At 34.0% G+C, this 25,452-nt stretch overlaps 1 protein-coding gene across 9 annotated transcripts; it reads right to left on the reverse strand.

Moving 5' to 3' along the window:
* Positions 1-328: 328 nt before the first annotated feature.
* LOC125645862 (steroidogenic acute regulatory protein-like) lies at positions 329-25,452 on the reverse strand. Of its 9 annotated transcripts, none has more exons than XM_048871737.2 (14): positions 25,346-25,452; positions 23,253-23,356; positions 17,725-17,884; positions 16,731-16,814; positions 16,556-16,633; positions 15,790-15,843; positions 14,552-14,684; positions 14,198-14,299; positions 7,876-7,982; positions 3,882-4,034; positions 2,392-2,487; positions 1,992-2,176; positions 1,586-1,679; positions 329-1,324 (listed from the first exon to the last, which is right to left on the reverse strand). In XM_048871737.2, exons 1-14 carry the CDS (start codon positions 25,367-25,369, stop codon positions 1,214-1,216), a joined length of 1,485 nt encoding a protein of 494 aa, XP_048727694.2. In that variant the 5' UTR covers positions 25,370-25,452; the 3' UTR covers positions 329-1,213. The 9 variants fall into 9 exon arrangements, with proteins under 9 accessions (XP_048727694.2, XP_048727697.2, XP_055996172.1 ...); XM_048871740.2 differs by having other exon boundaries at positions 7,915-7,982; positions 25,346-25,451; XM_056140197.1 differs by having other exon boundaries at positions 7,915-7,982; positions 25,275-25,438.

Consider the following 25,452-nt stretch of genomic DNA (forward strand, 5'->3'; position numbering starts at 1 on the left):
AGCGACCGACCGTGGGTTTCACACGATGAAATGGGAGAGAGTACCTCTTTCTCATAATATATAACCGGTTGTTAGGCCGTTCTTTGTACACTGATTTTGCCTACGCATAACTCCATTTATCTGATCAAGATAAAGGGCTCACGGCGGTGGGTGTGACCGGTCGACAGTGGATGCTTACTCCTCCTAGGCACTTGATCCCAGCTCCGGTGTGTCCAGAGGTCCGTGTTTGTCAAACTCTGTTTTGTATTGCTTATAGGAGCTATGAATTTGATCACTGCTCCTTATCTTCACCTTTCATACTACAATCATATGGTTCAAACGAATGATATATCAATATTCCCCGCGCTTGCACGGGTTGAAACTAGTTTATTATCAAGAGTATCAATTTCTCAAAGATTACAGTACAAACAATTTTACATATATAACACACAAAATCATCATATACCATTAAGGTAGGTAGGAACAACCAGTAGAATTATGTACTTACAATATACATTGAAACATCTGTATTAATCAAGTACATGTACATGGTTATAAAACTGCCATCATAACATAATCAAAATCAGAAAAAAATGTACTGATTAGTCACAACATATTGTGTAGACAGAGGGTCTATTTGTTTGATCCACATTCCGCAGAAATGCAATAGTCCATATCTTACAGCAAGTGATTTAAATGAACTTTAAAAACGTAAAGAATTCTTTAAAAATCATAATAAAAATATGTTAATTTTGTCATTTGATGAAAGAAAAAATGTTATTTGCCCTGATGTAAACGCACTTTATATGAGAGTACGCCCGTGGCAACGTTTGTTGATGATTGAATATATTTCATAAAGGAAAAATGGGATATTGCAATTCACAAGTACATGTACTCTAAAATATAGCATAAACTTTGGTTTTAAAAATCGGCATTTGAAATTACTTTATTTTATGTATACATATACACATTCTTGTTCACTACTGTTCAGATTTTCCCAACGAAAACAAGCACCCCCCCCCCCCCTCCCAACTTCATTCTATACACCATTCAATATTCACATCACAGGATGACAATTTCCAATATCTAAACATGGAAAACATACATAAAAACATTGACATTAAGATGACTTAATAAATAAATGTCTAAAAAATGATAATGCTTCATGTTACTGCTCTTGGCGTTCCATATATATAGTCTAAAAAGGTTGTACATCTGCACCTCCAATACAGATTTAGCTAATGTTTCTGCTCTTTAAATCCCGTATGTGTACCCTGAGATATTTACAATAGTCCATAAGTACACTGGTCAGTCCTTGGTCAATCACAGCCTGTGGTATCCAGCCCTAGCAACAGAACAGGACACATTATCATTCAACGTTAAGTATCAACACTTAATTACCAAGACCTCTCCAACTTCATCAAATGAGTGACAGACTCTACGAGATTTAGGTCAAAATTGATGATTTTTCAGACTAAATAAATTTCATTATATAATACCTTTTCACATTTCTACAAACATTAATATTTTGATTTGTGGTATTCCGTCCTCCATAGTAATAATTAAGAATAATAAACGTATCTGTTGGTGTATTGGTGATTCTCACCCTTAAATTGGTGTTTAAATACCAGTCCAGTCGACATTTATTGGGTTCTCCGGCTATCCGATTAAACACCATTCCTCCCGGACCACTTTCTCCCCTATTTAAAGAAAAAAATGTTTAAGAAATAGTCCTGCAATTCATAAATCATACCCATGTGTGACCTCAGTAGTGTTTTGATTACACTAACGAAATTAAATATAATTATTTGATTTAAAATATTATAAAACTTGAAGGCTAAATATTGTATGATGGTTAGAATTATTTTATTCCAATTGGTTTAAAATATATTCGAGCATAATACTGATGCAGCGAAAATAATACCTTCCTTTAAATATTTCTTGAATATCTAACAGCTCTTTTACTAGATACAGCAATTACTCTCCTATCTGAGTACCGTTTTGTAACTTGCCTGACATATTTTTTCTGTGGAGGCATTTCAGAAAAACTGGCACCATTGACTGCGATAAAGAAAGTTTGATCCCTCTCTCCCCAGTGTCGCAAGTTAATAAAGTCCCTAGCAGATACAAGGCCCCCAGCAGCCTCCGCAGCTATATTGTAAGAGAGGTCCGTTTTCTCGTCAACAACTAAAAGTGTCTGCAGAAATAAATATATATATATATATATATATGATATTTTCAATAAATATCTCACACACGTTTAACAATCATTTCATACAGAAATGAAATGTACAAGTTGAACAAAAAGTGTGTAAGGTGTGCTTCATCAATATGGCGTTTATTATCCAATAAAACTACTGAGCATTTGTTTGTTTATGAGTGCACTATTCCACCACTGAGTTATTGTCTTACTTTTGCTTCCAGTAAAGTTGGATTCCAACTTGGTGATTCATTAACATGTTCAATGGTTTCCTCCCAGAGTTCCTGTGCACCAATATCCAAAACACACTGAAAGAAAGAATCCATCCTTTATAATGGACGTTTGTTATATAATTCATCCTTTAAACTCCTTAATTGTCATGATGTTTTATTTCCCCAATTGAGGATTTTTCACTCATGTTAAGACTTCATCCGCTATATGCGATGTGCCACAAAAATAACCTATGCAGGACTTGTATATGGCCGTTGCAGTATGGATATTTATTGTGCCAACGCCTACTGCGACATGGGACTTCTGTTTTAAAGTCAGACTAGAAAGACCCGCGAATTTACTTCTAATACCGGGCAAAAGAACAGACACTGACTATGTTACTCAAACGTCCTAGCTTTGGCGTGGCGCCCGAATCAGGAATCGAACGTCTTAACCACAAGGCTACCGCCACTGATTTATGGATTATTTCTCAGAATTTTGTAAGCAAATATCGAAGAATTAATAACACGAGTTCTTTGATTGAATTTCTGATGTATGGTCGCGGAAGGCAACACAAGAAAACATTAAATTTAACAGTACCGGTTATTTCATCTACTGTACCGTGGATGTTTCCTCAGTTTGTTAAATTTTCTCTAGTACATGTAACAACCGACCGTTATGCAGCATCATATAAATCAAATGATAGTCATCAATCTTCAAACACGTATTAACAGAGGAATGAAGGGGTGCCCCACCACCACCCCCTTTTTTTTTTTTTTTTTTTTTTACAACGTACCTATCCCGTTTTTATGGCATGCAAAGATCGATTTATTGGCTGGTCACTTTTTACAGCTGTGGTGAATGATAGTTAAAATGTAAGGTTGAACCGAAAAATTGAATTCAAGTACTGAGAGGAAGGTACTGAAGGATATTCCCCTCTATGATTTTGAGGTTTGGGGAGACTATCTTTTTCGCTGTGAAGAATTTTCAGAGAAATGTGACATCAATCTTTTCTCCAACACCCCCTCCCACTTTTAAAATTGATCCTATATGCCAGGACTTCCTATCTGCCGTGTGATTGATTATTGAAAACAGAAAAGTAAATTTTTACGTCTCTGCTGAAAAAGTCACAGAAAACTGTCAAAAGTTAACGGATAAAACGAGATCTTGTCGGACATATTAAATGTTAAAGCTGCGATGGAATCGGATATGAAATATTAGTTCCAATATTCCGTATAGCTCCATGATACATAACTTCTTCAACAGCCGAGTCTTCTTCTGAACAGCGAAACTGTTTAGCTTTTTAGTGGGAAGTACTTGATACTAAGACATACATGATGTGTTACTTAGAACCCTTTATAATTTCAAAAACAAGCCAATAGTTCGATCTTGAATAATGAAATCTTCATTTAAAGTGTTGTTCAATGTAACATTTCAATAAGAGCACTTATTACCAAAAGAAGGCGGTTTTTCACAGCCCTCTAAATATTACCTCTAATTTGTATATTTTCCTCTTCAGCTTTTTAATGTAAGCACTTTTGACGACGTCATCCTCACTCTTCTTTTCGGTGCTCCACCCTTTCTCATTCACCAACTCCCATAACATCTCCATCGTGTCTTTTGCTAGCTTTAGATACTCTTGGTCCTAGAAATTCATATAAGATTTTTTAAGTCAAAATTGGTTCTTTACACTTAGAGATCGCGCGATGAAAATATTCAAGTATATGAGATAAAAATGTTAAATGTGTCTTATTGTTAGATGTATCTAACTAGTTTCTTTCTTCAACCTTCAGTTTTTATCCCCCTTTCTGAGTTTGGCTGTAAAGTATATACATTTACGGCACATTTACAAAGTTCATCAATAAAATAATCAACACTGTGCTTTTAAATGATACAACAAAGTCAGTCGAAAGTATTTTATTAGACTCCTATACATCGATTGCATTAAAAAACCCACTTCATATAGACATATTTTGTCATAATAATAATATTCATTTTATAGAAAAACAAATGAAATAGTAAAACAGAACAGGTCCAGTCCAAAGACTATTTCTACCTACGTAGCTAATAATACCTACATAGGTATTTAAAGAAATTCCACCCTCCTGTGATGTCATCAGATTTTGCAAAATCAATGATTTATTTAGATTTATGCATGATAGGAACATAAATTTTATTAGAGTCTTTTCCGATAGTTATTGTAAAGAAAATATTGTTAAAATTAAACTATTTCAAAAGTCTAGGTTATAGATGAACAATCAATGATACGTTCTAAAATATTGAATCCAAGGACAATACCTCTGTTTTTATTGATTTCTTTATCAAGTCTTATGTGATAAATTTCATTTATTTTTACAGACATTTTGTATATTTTTGTGAAGATACAGTTTCATGAACTTGTTATGAATGCTATAATATCGTCATAACCAGTTTGTATGAAATTTTGATAACGCTGTTTAATGAAAATTGCAATTTTCTGACGGTGGTATATGATTCTGTTTATGTACGTCTCGCATCTTAAAAAGTGTGATGACCTATGTATTTTATTTGATAATTTATTAGTTTTATTTCTAATGAATGGAAATAAATGCACCTTTAAAACTTGTATCAGATAAAACTGCGAGTGTGGAGTTACCTTAATCCTACTTAAAGTAGCTACTTCTACCTATTTTACCTGTTTTTAAAAATATAAATAAATAATAATTAAGGCGCATCTTTTAAACAGGTCAGTCGTTTTATGTATCATGTTGTGCATGTGCACGGCAATATTCGGAGTGTGTAAATTTTAATACTTTACGAGGGTGGATAATGTAGAGGAAATGCATGAAAAATCACCCCAAAAACCTTTAATGTAAAAATGTACGAAGGTAAACTTTAAAATTAATACAGATTTGTAAGACGTTCTACACTTCTTATCACGTAGCTTTGATCCTAAGCTCCTAGAAAATGGAACTGGGTGTAGTTATTGATGCAAATTTGAAAGGTTAGAAAGCAATCATTTTTTGTCCAATATTTTTGTGGTATTCATCGTCAGTGTAAGTAAATCAAGAAATTTGGTACACACCATATTGCGCCGTTCCTGCGTTTGGCCACGAAATGCAAGTAAAGAAAAAAGTAGGTAAAAATAGCTACCTAAAGTAGGTTTAAATACCTAGGTAGCTATAAGTAGTTACGTAGGTAGAAATAGCCTTTGGAATGGACCTGAAGAATAGCGACAATTCTTGGGAAGGGGTGTGTGTGCGGAAAAGCGTTCGATGTGTCCCAGTACAGTCATATTTATAAGAAGATATAAGTACAACCTAATCAAAATTAGATCTAAACACGTTTCCCATTTTTAGTATACCTTCACGGGAAAACATAACAATAAAAAGAAAAGATTCAAATTTTTGGCGGGGTGATTCGCCTGAAAAACCAAAAAATTGACGAAATTCATTCAACAAAGAAACTAATTCTTACAGTTTTTGTCAGAATAGGTTAACCGATACAAAAGTGAAACTTGATCTGTATCTATTCATTAGGTAACCATATGTCAAATTTCAGATTCCCAAGTTAAAGCATGGTGGAAAATAGTCAGAAAAAACCACGTAAAATCACTCAGCTGTGACTATACTTAAACTTGATCTGTAAAGATACAGCAATACATCAAATACATAATTTCAGTTTTTTAAAGCATGGTGAAAAAAGTCCGCAAAACTTAAGTTGTCACAAAGTCCCATACATCTCGTAAAAATCTGACTGACAGACAGACGGAGGGGGAACCTAGTCCCTTTCAGTTTCATCGGTAGCGACTCACGTAGCCATGCATTTCGATGAATTATTGTCACTCTTATACATGTACTTCGCTGTTTGTCTACCACCTATCTCTTCATTGAACGTAAATTATCTGTATACAAGATCTTAACGGTGTTTTGGCCTTAAAATAGTGACCAAACACAATGGTTTGGTTTGGTTGTTTGCTATACGTCTCGACGATAATTTTTTACCTCACCAGTAGTAGACCTACATTTTTTCTGTATGCTTAGCGCTTATGGTCGTAGCAGTTCTTTAAGGTGCCAACGCCCGCCGCGACAGAGGACCTCTGTATTTGAGGTCCTATCCGAAAGACCCGTGATTTTCACTTCTAGATGCGAAGGAGTACACACAACTGTAATCACTACCTATGTTTACGTCTTCGGTTCGACGCGGCCATGGTAGGAGCGGAAATCGAACTCACGACCTCCCTGTCACATAGCGAAACTCAAACACTGATCTGGCAAAATCGACGGATTGTGGGGGAAATATTGAGAAAATAATGATGGCGTTGGATTGGCCCCGTCTTACGAAAACAAACAAATGGTGTACCAAGTGTTGCACTCGGATGGACCCCAAAAGGAAAAAGGAGAAACGACCGTTCAAAAACAACATGGCGACGAATGGTTGAGATAGAATTGAAGGAAATGAAGCTAGCCTGGGGAAAAGTTGAGTAAAAAGCTGATGAAAGAGAGGAGTGGAAATCTCTAGTCCCTGTGTGTCTTCAGGTGGGTTAAGTAGGTATTAGTAGGGAAAATGACGACTTCCCATACTTCCATTAACTTTTTATTAATGTTACATTGTTCTCCATTTTCTACTAGCATCATGTAAACCTGAGCCAGACCATTTCACGGCCTTCACACTGTTCGGAGTACAGCTGTTACATATGTATTTGGATAAGTGAAAGGTGTAAAACACACGCAGGACAAGAGGATTCGTGTTGTTACCTTGTGTTTGTCTTTGCTGTTTGAGAAATTATGTCTACACAGCTGTTTCAGCAGTCAATTTTATCATATCTGATTTGGATAAAAAAAAAAAGAAAAAAAAAAGAAGGGAGTATTTCTTATTCTAAATGATTCCAAATCAAAAGGATACTTTTTATATAAAACGTATGATAAAGAAGAGTATACTAGGAGATTTAACTGGCTGACAATTTAGAAGCAATCTCTTTCGTTTTATTGGGGGGGGGGGGGGGGGGTGCTATTATTATTTGTATTGTGAGCAAGATCATACACTGTACCATGGCTATAGATTTTGTTACTTCTATGAATTTTAAAATGGGTTAAAAATTTATAATGCTCGTTATTGACGTTTAAAGTTTTTAAAAAATCGCTTGAAGCTCGAGTTAAATTTACATATGCAGCTAGTGAATACCCGCTAGTGTTGATTCAAGATAAACCAGTCAATTTCAATCACGGGGTAGTCAACTATGCCAAGGAGAGTGATAAAAAAAAAAGTCTTAGTTTTGCTAACTCGGACGGACAGTACCTCGGAGTTTCTGAACATCCAAGAAAATGCTTTCACTCAAGAAAGTGCACAGTGCATTTCTGATCCAGTCAGTGTACAGTGCAATATTATTAACGTATATTGCAGGTTAAGTTTAATGTTATGCTTTGTGCCATTTGCCAAGCTGCTTCGGTAAAGTTAGTCTGTCTAGCTGGAACAGGGAGGCTGGTACGTTAAAGACAGCCATGTACCTGTCTGCCTGTCACACCGTTAATGGAGGATTGACTTGCCTTTCGGCTGTGTGTACGGGTAGAGGGAATGCTGCGGTATCTTTCCACGTCACTCTCATCATCTGACCCTGAAAGACACAAATATTAACAGGCTTACATAACCTGAAAGGAAACACACATTTAATGTATGAAGAGATGGAATCCTTCCTCTCCTTATACCAGGCATTTCTTTTTAATCAATTTGCAAATCTCTCTAACCAAAATTTCTAATTTAAAAACACCCATTACTGCAGAAATATGTATGGAACTTGTTATTTAAAAAAAAAAAAAACCCACCTCCATTAAAAATGAGCATATATTAGTCGTGTAGAAACTTTCCAGGATTTAAATGTAGTCATTTTAAAGTTGGCAAAATTGTAAAGGGAAATGAAACACTGAGATTGTACAGAAGTCGTATGAAACATTCTAAAACATTGGGGTATGAAATTAACAGTCACTTTAAATGAATAGCATTCCAAAGTTGCCAATCTACTAAACACCTAGTGAATGTACATGTAAAAGAAATCGATAACTGCCAAATAGTCCCGTTAGTATCTATAGGTTGACTTTCCTCTCGTCCATTTTCTCCCTGGAAACAAATTATATGTACGAGGTCACCTTTACAGTTGTTATTTAAAAACATTGACAATATGCAATATAATCTCTGTTTATTTCTGAACAGAACAAAAAGTTGGATTTTTCATTAACAATATCTACGTAACGACGTTTTCCATAACAAAACAGTCAGTGTCGGGTAAACTTGCATAATATATTCGTATTACCGACTATTGCAAAACTAAAGGAATAATATTATGCTAAATTTGTTCACTGACACATCAAATCAACAGATAGTTACAGCACCCTTTCAAATAGGAAACCCCGCTTAAAAACGTAAGAAGAATTCCGACAAACTCAACTCCGTTATTAGGAATTCCGCAAATCCGAGCGCAATACAAATTACCTATGATGAGAGGGAAGTCTATTTACATACAACTCTAAATCTAAGCTCTGTATTAGAAACACCGAATGGGCGACTGTACACGGTTATTCTCGATTTAGTCAACTTCAATGATAAACGCATTTCACGAAAGACCGTGCAATTTACTCGCACAGAAACACTTGAAGAAAATCGTTAAAACGCATCAAAGATGCGTATGGCCGAGTTGCAGTTTGGAAAATTATGCACGCTTGCATTCACGAAGTAAAAACATGCACGTATTTAATATAATTTATAAGTATGAAGCTTTGAATGGCCGCAATAGGTATTTCGTGTGATAATGACCTAGATCTTTGGCCTTTGGATTTCAAAAGCAACATGAATCTTTAATGTCATCAGGATTTGAAGTCTGATAAACATGCACCAGCAAGTACATGTATAAAAGTTAGAGGCAAGCTCAAATCTACAGTATATAGTGAAAAAGAGACCTTGACCTTTTGACCTCAAAATAAATAAGAACCTTCCTCTTTTGGATGTGACCATGTTATGTAAGTCTCACAAAGATGCACCAAAAAGTATGAAAGTTAGAGACCGGAGAAGCTGATTGTGGACATGGCCCGCCCGCCCGACCATCCTTCGCCAATTTAAAAGCCGAGATTTGCTACGCAACTCGGCTAAAAATCGAAATGACCGTAGATGTAAAAACATGTATTCAATTGACTGAATACAATTAAATCTTAGCGAAATAAACTGACTGCCACAGATGTCATTTCTCTTAAATTTTCTTTACATCATTCATTGTTTTGGACTCTGTAGTAACCAATCACAGAGATTTGCACTTAAAAGCGGAGAAAGTGATAAACCACATAAAATTGCCCAAGTCTTGCATATGGCACACGTATCTACCAGGTTTATGCTATAAATGATTGTTATTATGAAATATAAAAGTGCTTTTTCTTTACCTTGATGCTCAGACAAAATTTTTTGCTTAATCCTTCCTATAAGGGACAGATGAGCAACCCGGCTCCGGGCAGTTTTCACGGACATATTCCAAGTAAAGTCCAAACACCTACGAACTACAGCTTCATCACACGATCTCGCGATCGACTACACAACATGTCGTGCGATAACGTTTAGTAATTTAAATCCTATATTCCGATGCATGACCATCTCCGGATTGTGAAATACACATGATTAAAAAATCAAGACCCACAAACTGACACGACTATATTGATTATCGATCCGTAGTTATGCTCCACTGACAACGTTCAGTGATTTTGTATGTGAGAATCAAGTTAGAATTGAAAAATTACTCAATTTGTAACGTCATGGTGCTTTTATTGTGATACCCATGAATAACTAGGTTGAATGGTTCCCTGCGTAAACACTTCTGAAAGGCGCCGTGTAGTAATGTAAAGATATACTGACATTTAATACATTTGTTTACCGAGTATCCTGAAAATTGAACTTTTTTTCACAATGTTATAAATATTACAGTAACGAAAGTTGAAATATGATAATGGTACAGCACAACCACATGAAATCATAATGGCTGGAGTTTAAAATACATGTAGATGTCATCAAGAAAAGGAAACACTGAATTGAAAAGGAAACAGAATTAAATGCTTTAAAATCTTGACAAGTTCACTGTTGAGCCAAGTCAATGTAGAGCGGTATGTTACCTCTATAAAGCAGGAAATACGGAACCCATGCAGTAAGATGTCAAATTGTATTATATGCATACATGTAATGTATCAAGGAGAGGACTTTCTATTTTTAAGAACTTTTGTCCAATCATTTTGGTTTTATAACATCATCAATTCATAAAGTAAGATTTGATTACAAAATGTGATCTGTAAGATTTACGGCCCCGGGACCGGATCTTCTATCACCGAGAACGGTATTGTATTGTTTATTGACCAAGAACCATACAGTTCGTAGGTATAAAGTACATACAATAACTTATACAATGAAATGATAACAAAACATAATATATCATACTGATGTACATGGACAGGATAGATACTGAGGATATTCTTATAACAACTGAGATCTAATAGATGAACATTTATATAGGTATTTACCAAGTTTACAAAATTCCGTAATATTTCCAGTTGATAATAGTTGGACAAGCTTGAAAGTGGAGGGGTGTTTATAATATTATTTCTTTAAATACTGTTTTCTACAATCATTATAAAAAGGACATACTAATATAAAATGATATTCATCTTCAATACTCTCTGAACATAATTTACATTTTCTTTCGTTTCTTGGAATATTGCTAAATCTACCTTGCTCAATTTCTAATATATGTGAGGATAATGGTATTTCCTAATGTTTTGAACATACATACTTGGAATAGATTTTGTAAGATACAATTGTAATTTAAAACCTTCATTGACATATTTATATAAGTTACATTTTGGTGACGTCTCAGAAACACTATTAATTATGATGAAATGACATTTACCAGATATGAAAGATGTGCAACAGAGAAAAAGCCAGAAATAAAATTATTTTGGACAGAATTTAAGACCAGTTTTGTAATATGCTTTATTCCGTAACAAAGTTGCTAAGTGATTTTTACATTGAAATATGAAGCTTTTTTAAAAAAAATCACATTTAAAGTCATTATACTGAAACGCAGAATGTGTACGCAATGTTTTCATTTTAGTGCACATGATTCATATCAAATACAATGTCAGGTCAAGATGTGTACAGTTACAGCTTGATTTAACAAAGAAAAAATACAATCATCATTTCATAACATATCCATTTTCTTCCATCTTCTAATATAACGTTGAATAAATCTTCCCTTGGGTAATTACTGGTATGCATTTCCAAACACATTATTACACTTGATGAAATTTTGACAACATGTGTGTCCAGATGTATCGTTTCGCTATCCTTTCTTTACACAAGAACGCGACGAGGGAGAATTTAGAATGAAAAGTTTCACAGGAGGTATTTAAACACACCATTGTCATTGTTTGCAAAAGCAATGGATGACAACTAAGTGCGAGATAGAGAGCTGGTCAAGAAGCAGACAGTATCTTACATTCTACCATGGTTATTGCAAAGATCAAAGGAATGCCGCGGTCATTATTCTAAAATATACCTTCATATGTATTAAATGATTATGAGAAAATTGATACACATCTCGCTTTCACTTCAAGTTTTGCTAATGCAACAATAAAAGTCGATGACTAATAATTCAATTTTATAATCATAAAAATCAATCAATCAATATATGTTGTAAAACAAATTCATATACGACGGAAGAACATTTGTCATTCGGTATAAACCAATCGTCTTCATTCCGAAAGCGATACACATCATATAAACATGGCACTACACAGACAACTTTTTTTTTGAACTGTATTCAAAGCAATTGATTTAATCTGTGAACATCAAACTAAATACTTGAAATATCTTTTTTTCAAAATACAAATGTAGATTTAGAATACCCCTACCATCTCCACAAAATTTACAATTTTTGTGAAGGACGACATACTCCTTTTAAATATTTACAAAGTTGAGCACACAAACATTGGACATTATAATACAAATCTAGAGAGTTGACTGTTTGTAATACCAACCTAAATAGTTGAACACACACACACATGTAGAAGTGTATGCAAACTATGGATGTGAACGAGTACTCAATTATTGCTTGATCATACCAATCATCCACTAACTTTTTCATAGTCGAGTACTTGTTAAAAATAGCTGTTTTAGTAATAAACGCTTCACTGTTTTTGTGAGTAAAATTCAAGTAAGGGTAAAATCAAAAACGTTTTAATTCGTTCATGTTCAAATAAATCATTTGAGTTTGGATGTTGGTCTCTAAATGTGCCTCCAAAATCCACTGTTCAGACATACTTTAAAAGATCTCATAATGGAACAACAGGGAAATATACTATGTGTTAACTGAACTTGCATTCGGTGGAGGGACAACAAACATATTGTATCATATTAAAGGCCGACATCCCTCAGAATCATCATTCAAATCTTCTTCAAAATCTTCAAAATTCTCCCCAAAAGGGGGAGAATGTTTTCAACTTTGAATTAAAAATCTACCCCTCCGAAAAATCATACCTTGATGACGATCCACTTACGAAGGAAAACCGATTTCCTTTCCTGGCATTCTTAGTCCGTAAGTTTTTGTTTGAATCGGCCACCTCGGTCCCTTTAGAGAGATTTTTTTTTTCATTGGTTGAACAATTGATGACAAAACTTAGAAATAGGCTTTTATCTAATGTTGTCAATTAAGGAGGTGTGCTACACCAGAGAAATTTGACGTAGATGAAAAGTGGAGGATATGTACAACAATGTTTTGAAGTTAAAATTTTCAAATTTACTTTATTTTGTCAAAAAATACAGTTTTAGTGGAAGGTAATCTGAAAAAAAATTAAAACCCCTGCTGTACTCGAACCTCCGACCTACAGGTCAGCAGTCGGTATTCTAACCTACTGAGCTACTCAGCTAGGTATTTAAATCGAAAAGGAAAAGCCAAATATTGCTGATATCGATTTTTTCATCCATGTTTTTAAAGGAAGTCAGCCATTGTGATGATGTAGAGTACTACCTTAAATTTTTTTTTAAACAAAAATAATTAAATCGTACACTGTACATATACACACATTGGAAAGACCTTCTTTTTTACCTAAGTGCATCTTGGTTGTATTTCATTATCATATAAAAATTACTGTTTATTTAATTCTCGGTCACAAGTCAGTGATTCTGTTGGAACTAGGCCCCTGGTGATAGATCTAGTGTATAATACAGCCCCGTGTATAACGCACAGCTTTAAAGTTGGGTTAATTTCCTTGGAAAAAATGCATGGCGCATCCCCAAAATTTTCTCAGAAAAAAAAGGCCCTATGTTTATTTTGCATAAAAAAGACAACGAAATGAAATAAAAATTCACAAACATAAATAATACATTAAAATGTCTTCTGTCTTATATTGCATGTTGATGTACTTTTCATGGTAGCGTACTTGAATATAACTAAACCCAAGCCTGTCTGTCGTAATACTGTATCACATTGTTCTAGTTATGTGCAATTAATTAGATGTCTTTAATTAAACTACACAAATTTCTGAATGGCTATCCAGATAAAAAGTCGTTATTGGCAGCCTTTCATCCCATGAACTTGGCTATCCGTGTGTACTGATGTGTGACTAATGACTTAGGTACACTTGTACCCTGTCAGTCCAGTATTTCTATTTTTACAGAGTACTCGACTATCGTTCAAATAAAGCCTCCGAGTATTCGACTAGGATATCCGAGTAAAACTGACATCCCTGATGCAAATCAAACCCAGAAAACTGAATACACAGACACACAGCTGTAAGTTCTACAAACCTGCAGGTGAGTAGTACCTATCCCTCTCTTCATCAGGTCCACGATTCGCTTCCTCTGCATGCTGCAGTAAATTCGACCTCTCACTCGATTCTCCATGTGTCCCTATATATAAACAAATCAATGCAAAATCAAAAGTATACAACAAACAGCAAGGCTTTCTATAGTGATAATTAACATTTACATATTGATGTACAATGTAACGGGTAATTGGTGAATCAAATTGTTTAGTTTGTAAATGAATACAATATTATATGCAGTACAAAAGTATATGTAATCATATTCATCTAGGACAACTTTTGATAAGAATATACAGTATTTGTCAGTCTGTTTTAATATTAATATTTTGTCTGGTACCTTTGAGTAAGATCTTTTTCTCTGTTGGTAAAACTTTAAAGTCCAGAAACCAGGTTTCTACCCAAGTAATGATGAATGAAGCTAACAGAAGAATGTAGCTCAGAGGGTTTTCCTGCTTACCATCGTGACTAAACTAAAAAACGTTTGTAAAAAACACATGGTAAAGTTCAAACACTTTAAGAGATCATCAAAGGAAATTGTAAGAAACTTTCAAATTTTCTCCATGATAAGTAAAGAATTCTAATTAAACAAGAAAAGTTTGTAAAACATATATGCCCCCCATGGAGCAAAATTGAAAAGGGTTATACACATGCATCATTTAATTAATGGTAGTGCCTAACCAATTCAAGATATTGAACAGACAATATCTTCCTTTGTCCAGAGTGGATTGACCATGTGACCTAAAATTCAATAGGGGTCATCTACTCCTTATGATGGACCAGTCTACCAAGTTTGGTGTCAATCAAGCAAAGGGTTCTCAAGATTTGAATGGACATAATATTCCTGTCCAGTTTTACCCTTGACCTTTGACCATAAGACCTCAATATCAATAGGGGTCAACTACTTCTGAAGATGTACCAGTGTACCAAGCTTGATGTCAGTCAAGCAAAGGGTTTTTACAAGATATTGAGCAGACAATATATTCCTATGTCCAGTTTGACCCTTGACCTTAGATCTAAAAATCTATAGGGGTCATCTTCTCCAGTGTACTAAGTTTGATGTTTGTCAAGCATAGGGTGCTCTAAACATTGAACGGTCAGTATATTCCTATATCCTTAATATATATATATAATATATATATATATATTGTCTTAGTTGATAAGCTCAGTGGTTAGACTACCTAACAAGTAATGCAATGTCCCAGAGGTTCAAACTTTCAAATTGATTGATTCAAAGATTTTTCTCCCCTTCTTTGCTACAACATTAAATTTAGTAATGTCAATATACAAGGTATACAATGTTCTGTAATACATAAGATTTATTTGCCACAACCAGGAACTATCAAAATATGCTAACTCTAAAACAGACGTGGCAATACACAAAGTTTTTTTTTAGGGAGAGAGCTAAAATAGGCTATGCCTGCTGTCCGATCCCATTCACTTTGTGAATAAAATACAGTTTAAATAAAAGTCGTTTTTTGGTGTTTTTTTTTTTTTTTTTAGTAGAAACATGATAAGATGCAGAGTACAATCTAATTGAAAAAATAAATTAATAAAATGAATTATGAGTGTACTTACCTCAAAAAGAAATACTTTGGCTATTAAAAATATACATGTTAAAGATGTGGATATCTGTGAAGGAAAATGACATATTTATTTGACACATAAATCACAGAGATAAAATTTTATCACAAGGTCAAGAGGACCTCCAAATCAACTTTCCTAAATGTATCAGTTGCACCGTGTACATTTGTACAATGTACTATCATTGAGATACTGACTATAAACGATAACAAAGATTCTCGGCTGTGTCACTGGTTTTTCCTTCAAGAGGAAAACCGAGACCATTCTGTTAGTTTTCAGTGACCATTCAATGACTGTATATGATATTGAGAGACAGAGTGCCTTTCTTTAATGATTAGTGACCATTCGGTTTTTTCCTCCACTGAAAACTTTGCAGCATTCATTTAGTTGCTTTTCAGTATCCATTCCAATGACATTGCTGTGTCTAAAATATTTTTTTCTTTTGTCCTTTGGTTTTAAAAACTGTGTCTCTCAGTCTCCTAATACTGACATACCAAGTACCAAGTTTTAAAAGATCTAAATAACAAAAAATTCACATAGTACAAAAGATTATGGTATTCATGGTATGGTATGCTAATTTTGTCATTTTCAAAATTCTTTCAATTTACTAACATTTACATAAATATGAATTTAAATTACAATTCATAAAACAATAATGAATAGAAACAGAGATCGGAGATGGAAGGTTGTATATTATCAGTATCCAGTTTGTGAGGGAAATCTTCTGCACTTTCAAATCAGCAGTATTCTCAGTACTCACAGCTATAAGCCACCAGTGATTCAGTCTAAATAAAGCATAGCCCAGCTCTATCAAGGCAAATCGAAATGCTGCTACCATCTACAAGTATAAAACATAAAAAGTCTGTCAAAACAGGGTAGAAATGGCTAAATACTGACCACTCCCGACCTTAAGAACAATCAACAATACGACTTACCACTGTGTCAAACAAGGATGTTTCAAAATGATAATTAGCAACCTGCTGTTCAAATGCCTTCCACACTGTATTGCCATCTGTAAGCTGAAACATTACGGTATACCATTATTTCTAAGTTCAATATTACTTTATCTGTAAGCTGAAACAGTACGGTATACCATTATTTCTAAGTTCAATATTACTTTATCTGTAAGCTAAAACAGCACAGTATACCATTATTTCTAAGTTCAATATTACTTTATCTGTATAACTGAAACAGTACAGTATACCATTATTTCTAAGTTCAATATTACTTTATCTGTAAGCTGAAACAGCACAGTATACCATTATTTCTAAGTTCAATATTACTTTATCTGTAAGCTGAAACAGTACAGTATACCATTATTTCTAAGTTCAATATTACTTTATCGGTATAGCTTTTTAACATGTACATCTGTCTTAAATTTTTAACACAAGTATCTCTACTACACCAAGCACTTAAAAACACTGTATACAAGAAATTTTCAATCTGTTTGTTTTTGTCCATTTTGCCATTATCAAACAAGTCAAAAAAATTTAAACAAATCTAAATTAATTCACCTCTCTAACGTTCCTGATGGTTTAATGCTGGTGATGGATGTGGGCAACGATAACATTAACAATAAGAAAAAAATTCCTGTACACAGTAATAAAAACACACGTACTAATGTATAATAAAATATTCCTGTGTGTACAGTAATGCAAACACATGTACTAATGTGTAACAAAGCATTGTAACACCTAATACTTGGGGAAAAAGCATAATATGAGTATGCCCATAATTTTAGACAATTCACAGGGGATCCCAAAACATTGGCATTTGCAATCTGCAGTCTTTGTATGTTTGATATTCAAATTCTATAATGAAAATATTCCCAATCCTTTACTTGTGCATATGAATAAATTTCCCAGTACAGACATGTAGCTCTCCTAAATGAATTCTGAATTTATAAGTACCATGACCTTTGACTCTTACCTGAGTATAGATGACCCAAAGAATAAAGCAGAAACACAGATCAAACAGTGCGACGAGACAGAAAGTTCTACGAACAGATGAAATGGTGGAGCAGTGCGAATAACGATGAGTTGAGATTCTCTCGGATCCATAAACATAGGTACTGTGATCATTCTCCAGTCTGTAAAACATTACTCAATATACATGTATATCATCATAAACATACTCATAGGTACTGTGATCATCCTCCAGCCTGTAAAACATTACTCAATATACATGTATATCATCATAGAAAGTCAACTGTACGCAAATAAGTCAAAAACTCAGAAAAACTATCTACAATGTATATCATAAGGGTTTTTAACAATGTAAATCAATATCAATTCCACAGAAATCAATACATAGGGGAATACTTGCAGGTTTTGCATTCATCAACTTAAATATGAAGAACCAGCTTTAGGTAAGAGTGCAAAGATTTATATGGACAAAATTCATGCAAGATTTACATTATCCATAAAGGGGCATGGACACAATTTGAACTGAAAATTTTCAAATCTTATTTTTCCATTTTTAATGTTTACAGTTCTTAACTAAGGTATTTCTAATGGTCTGACATTTCTGAATGTCAGTTGTTGAGATAAAAGCGAGATTCTTTGATATGTAAACAAGGTCCGTGCCATGCTTTTGTTTGTTGCTTTTGTTTACTTAGAGATTGCTTAATAGAAAATATCACATTTAAAACAAAATAAGATGTGAAAACACTAGAAACTGTTTAATTGTGTTCAGAATTAACTTGTAATTTGAGCCTTCTTTACATAACAAACAATTGTGAGCTCTTTATCTCTCTTGTAACTCGACAATTGACATTCATATTTTTGCTGGCCATTAGAAAGACCATCAAATCATACAACTTTCATGTACTTTGTTCTTTTATTTGATTGTTGTGTTAGAAATATATAGGTATATATATCTACTTAATAAATCTAAATTAAGCACCTGATAGGACTGATGACGTCCAACAACGGGAAATATAACACAAAATATTTGTACTGAAAACATCAGATCATGTTTTGATATTCTCCAAACAAAATTTCTACTGTATACTATAAACTTCCTCAAGACATTTACAGTAGAGCCATTTTGTACATGTCTGCCATGTTTATACGAGAGCAAAGGTGCATGTATAGCCTTACATACAATATTTCAACCTTGATGATTTGGTACCCAAGTACTTTTGTAATTATACATAATTATGTAATGACAAATGTAGGTTGATTCCCTTTCACGTAATAACATGCCCAATACATAAGTACTTAATGCAGTTGAGCATTAGAAATCTAATTTATATAACCGTGATTGACTGAATACATGAATATTTAGATGGCTACATGGTAAATCTATAGATGGCCTTTACAGGGATGAGAAGGCAGAGAAGCACATTTGTAGTATATGTCATACTGTAGTCCAACCTTTTATTTTGTGGTTCACCAGTTACATGGTTTGTGGTAACAAATTTTCGCAACCACGATAATTTTAAACAAATAGGAGACACATAAAGGACTGGTTCGCAGCAAAGAATATTCACAAGAACAAATTCTTATGAGCCTCACTAAGATTTCTCACACGCAAAAATGAAAATTGGATAACAGCATATGAAACATATTTATTATATACCCATCAATGTATCATTTGTTGATACTGTGGATTTCACAGCGTGTGATCCGGTTTTCCGGATCACCACACTGTGGTTTTCTGATTCCTTATCAGTATCCTCTGAAACTGATGCCGTCACAATGACGTCACAATGCATCAACGCAAGGTTATTTGTGGAAAATATTGGCCGCATCACAAACGAAACTGTGTACATAAAACATAATTTCATGGTATGTCTGTGTTTTTGATAATTTGGATTACATTTATTATCTTATAAATGTGGATTTAAAATGCAGAAGGGGGTATATAATAAATTTATCATTACTACAGTAACTTGATCCGAAGAGTTGGATCACGTCTCATTGACAGGCACGGATCTTCAGATCAAACTCGACGCTTCGCGTCTCGTGTGATCTGATGATCCGCACCTGTCAACTCGACCTGATCCGACTCTTCGGATCAAGTTACTGTAGTAATAATATATATTTGATGGAAAAAATATACAAAAATACATAATCTGGAGGAAGGAGTTTTGTGATATACATGTATAGTATCCAGACCCCATGTGCCGGTGACTACATGCTGTATATCTGGAAAGTTTTTTTATAGATTTGTTTTTACAGGTTAAATATGCAATCGCATCAAAATTTGGTGAATCAAATTACTTTCTTGCTGAAAGGGCATGATACAACTACATGTATATCATATGTGTGTTCTAAGAAATCAGTTACTGTATTACAAAAAAAATTGAAATACAATAAAATTACTTAAGAATAAGGTATGATTGTAAATGTACCTATATATATCCTTTCAAAAAGAGTAAAATTAAGAATGACTTGGTAGGAGTACTTATGCTGTATAATATGAATGTACCAATATTAAAGAATGTTCAGTCAACTAAGGTATGTCAAATTTCAGTTTTCATTAATTTTTTGAATAAGAGTACAGCAAATGACACAACACCTGCTGGACCTGTAAGCACATTATCTACTCTGAATTGATATCATACACATTCCGAATAGAAAAGCTTAAAGTAGGTCATGATGCATCAATCTATCCAATATGTGAACTGATTATGTACTTATCTGAGAGGAAGGTTGTGACAAAATGTCAAGGTAATATCTGTATCCATGATGAGAAAAAGTCAAGAAATCTATTTTACCTACTTTTAGCCCTAAAGTAGGTCACAGTGCACCAATCAACTTGAAATGGGAACTGATCACGTATTTCTCTAAAAGGGAGGTTGTGACAAAATTTCAGGGCAATACCTGTATCCATAATGAAAAATAATCTGGAAAACTGTTTGACCTACTTTACACCTAAGGTTATGGTGCACCAATCCAGCTGAACTGCAAACTGAACTTACATTGTATATTCCTCCAAGAGGACACTTGTGATTAAATTTCATGGCAATATCTGTACCCATAACAAAAACAAGATTTTTCTTCCAAGTGATACTATGACTTTGACCTTGAGAAACAAAAGGCATCCTCCACCAGGGGTTTAAAATTCTTCAAGTCCGAAGTCCAGGACTAGCAAATTCTGTATTTGGACTCGGCAATTAGAAATGCTGTAAGTCCAAGGGACTTCCCTATTACCTATTGTATAAATAATTGATAAATGAAAATAAAAATGACTGCATTTCAGAATAAAATATCTTTAACAAGTTAAAGTTCACAACTCTGTATTTTTTGTTTTCTTGCATGTGACCCTTCGACATAGATCGCCGAATACGCCAATTCAAATAAAAAGATTGAATTTTTTTTTAAATACTGTTTATATTTAGCCATTTGATGATGTAATATAAAAATAATAACAATTTTCTAAATTCTAGCTGGACTTCAATATTTCCCTGTGGGACTTGGCAAAAATTGGCCCCTCAAGTCCAAGACTTGAGCATGTGAAAAAATATTTTCAACCCTTGCTCTGCTTGGCATAGGGTGTATGTGTACCAAGTTTGACAGTCCTAGCCCTACAGTTCGATCTGTATCCTGCCTACAAGATTTTCCTACTAAATGAATCAATGACCTTGAACCTTGAAGAATAAAAGGCGTCCTCCACTTTGAATGAGGAGTATGTGTACCAAGTTTTACAATCCTAGCCCTAATAGTTCAGTCTGTATTCTGCATACAGGGTTTTTCTATTAACTGACACTATGACCTTGAAAAACAATAGGTATCTTCCTCTCATCATGGTAATCAAATGTACCATGTTGTAAGATCCTAGCTCCAATATTTCGGTCTGTATTCTGCCTGTACAAAGTTTTCGTATTAACTGATACTACAACCTTGACCTTTGACCTTGAAAAACAATAAATTACAGAAATGTAAATATATGTAAATGAATTTTACATGAATATACCATGTAGTGTTACACTGTATATGTGTATTTATAGTTTTCAGTTTACAGGGGAGGAAAGAATATACCTACATGTACTTACCAACCCACCCCTCACTCATTGAAGTCCATTTCTGGGTATTTTCAAATAATCATTCCCCAGATTCACTCAATTTCCTTTGGAAAATTCCCATACTATCAATGGCATTCATTTACAGTCCACTAACCACCTCCTTTTTAACTGTTTTACAAGATCAGTGTGAAATATAATTGTATACATTCAGTATGTTTCATTTGTCTCCTATTGCACACAGGTGCTTTCAATTGCTCAATATTGGAGGTTCAATTAATTCTGCATTGCACACACCAATCAATCAATTTTCATTCTCATCAATGTACAAGTCACACATTACACCAGAACTTGGCAATAATATGATGCAAGTGGTGTACAATCACTCCCAATTAAAGGTTTTTGGAATATATGTATCAGTATAATTATTGTGCACAACCCTTAACATAGTTCATCTGATGGGGTTTTTTTTAAATTCCCTCTACCAGACCTTTGATTTACTGACGACAGCTTTCTAGTAAAACTATACATTAACACCTTCACCCATTTAATCAAATGAATTTTTTGAAATCATCTTACTTTATATATTCATATTTTGTGAGTGAAAAGGTTACCGAAAAGTTGTCAATTATTTTGTAATACAATAAAAATCAATATTTAGTAATGCAGTTAGGGTAAACTCCTCATAAACAAAGAAACAAAAACAGAATAACACAAACCTTCCTCATTAACAGGTGAATAAACATTCCTCTGTATGATGTATTGTTTGAAAGTACTGTATAACAAATATTCTGTGGGAGTTTTTTTTCACAAAAAGTGGAAGAAGATAGTGTCTTAACAAAAATTGCCTTTATGCAATGCTATGTTTTGTCTAAATTTTTCTATTCCTTTTAAATTTACAGCTGATAGTGAGCAATTCTCTCCTGATGTATAAAACAATATCATTCATTTAATAATTAAAATGGGGAAATTTTCATTGCATATACTTCTTTACTAGATTTTATTATCACATATTGTTGTGAATAATTACATCTTTTTAAATGTTTTGATTTTTAAAGGTAATTCATAAGGGTAATATATATGGTGTTGGGTGTGGAAAATGAAAGTGATATATCAACTGTAAACTGTAAATATATAATATTCATACAGTATAACTGAGTAATTGTCATTCTTTGTTGAATTGTTGTTTGTGTACAGTGAAACAATGTGTATACCACTTAAGAATCTTTGTTATGTAACATTAACTAACACATGACTTAACATTTTGCTGGTTTTCCCCCTTTTTCTGACAATCAAGTTACATTCTTTACATGAAAATCACTGTTTAGCAGGAGTAATTTTCTACCACTACAAGTTCATGCTACAAATAGATAATCTCACTCTTTGGGGGCATTGTGCCTAACCTAAAAACTGTTACAATTAATATACTACAATAAGAAATTACCAATACTCAGTTCCAGCATCTACATGTGTATGTGCATTACAGTACCTGGGTGCCATGTTTTGGTTGTGAATGCTGCCGTACATTGCAGTCCCGGCCTGCCTGGCTTTCTGTTCCCGAGAGCTACCAACACTCACCATATCACTTCCCGTCTACAAACAAACAAGTAAAAACTATTAATTTGTGGTCAGTCATACTATTGACTGTGTCATGTAAATATTCAGAACAAATTTATTTCAATGATCCAAAAGCAAGATACTTCTAAAAACTTAACTAATAACTTTGAAATCAGTCACTGAGAGAACCCCTTACATACCTATGCTAAAACAAAATAATTGAAAATATATACTTGTGTCATACGCAATTTAAAACATTACATACAAATTTTTAAAACAATGAATTGGATATAAGTTTACATATATTGTCTGGTTCTTATAAACAAGCTAGTTGTTGGATTAATCTTTTAACTCAGACGGTAAGTTGGCATGCTATTATGAACTGAAAAAATATTTGGAAGATGAGTCTGGACAAATTATGAAACACATTTTCTTAGTTCTATTTGAACGTATAGCCGAGCATGTACATTCATAATGTTTTTACGATTACAGTGAAACTTCTCAAACTAACTGGCTGCCATACTGAATAAAATGGACAGGGGTGGCCAGTTTACCGAGAACTTGGCATTCAGTGATATTAATCTCAATCACTGGATAATTCTTCTTTGTATCACAAATCATTTAATTCACAAGGTCTTTCATTTCACTCTTGGAATAAAACAAAATGCAATAACTTCCAGCTTTTGGAAACTCTCAGGAGTGTTTATAATTAGAACGAAAAACCTAGAATTTTTTTAAGCAAATGACGGTATTTAAAACAGGATTTTTTTCTTTGGAATGTAATAGCGAGCGTAGCGAGCGCAGCGCTGGCTCGTACTGCGAGCTCTAATGACTAGAGCGCGGGAAATAATCTGAGCTAAATCTCAACCTCTAACAAGAATTTTTTTTGACGCCAATCCCAGAAGTCCCTCGTACAAAATGGCAGATGGTTCGATTCGTAAAATAATAATAAAAAAAAATCTTTAAAGTATTACAAACCTTTCTTATTTGAAAGGAAAGGATGAAAATCATATTCTTCCCCCCTTTCTTTTTAAAATATTGTCTATAGAAATGTAAACAGTCACGTCACAACTACCAGATTACGTCACAACACGCTCGTTGCATTTCCCGCTAAACTGGTTCCTACATTGGCGAGAAGAGCAAGACAGTAATCCTACGTATTGACAGTGAACGAGATCAGTTTTCCCAAACTTCCACCAGAGTTCGTTTGCTCACAAATTTGTAGGTGACGTAATGAGGCCTCGATGGGGAGTTTGCAGTTTTCCTTGTTTTCAATATAAATTTTTTGAAAATGTATTCAGATATGCTGCGCTCGCCCCAACGGTCACACTGTAATCATATTATTTTATTTCAGCCTGATTTTAAATGCAGTGATCTACAACATTCCAGTCTATAAAACTAATTAAATCCAACATAAAAGGATTGGACTACGTTGGTTTCATTGCAGGAGTTATCTTTTCCTGTACATGATCGACGACAATGCAGACAGCTTGAATTATTTTCGTTTATAAAACTCATTCAATTGAATATGAAAGGATCGGACTACGTTGGATTTGTATTACGAGATGACATTAACACCCTTTGGATAGGAAAATTTGATCTGTTTCTTGGAACTAAGGTGATTTTGAGATTTGTTTACAGGCGGTATCCTATTTTCGTGTCATCCCTTGTTAGAAATTTATATAGAGATTGAGAACAAAATGGATAAGAAGCCCCTGTGGCCAAACCAACAATTGTTTAATTGAGGCCTAACACTGTCACTGTGTCTTACCTTACATGATTGAAATCATACTTTTGTTTTGAAACTGTGATAAAATAAAATATCCAATTTTATTCCTCGAGCCTCCAATAACTGCTGAAATGGTATAACCCCAATATTAAACCTACTTGAGTACTTCCTTTTGCATCAGCTGATAGGTACTGTATGAATATATATGACAACTTTCCCACTTACCGACATATGTTTTTAAAATTGGGTCAACCATTGTACAATATGCACGTGCCTTGACCACATCAATCACCTACCGCATTTATAGACATGATTGGCATCTCAGATGCTAGTCCAAAGTGTATGTTTACATCACGCCATCGGCCATCTTCCTCCGATGATCATGTGACAATGCTGAGAATAA

The sequence above is a fragment of the Ostrea edulis genome, chromosome 6 (genome assembly GCF_947568905.1).
Source record: "Ostrea edulis chromosome 6, xbOstEdul1.1, whole genome shotgun sequence".
Lineage (NCBI taxonomy): Eukaryota > Metazoa > Mollusca > Bivalvia > Ostreida > Ostreidae > Ostrea > Ostrea edulis.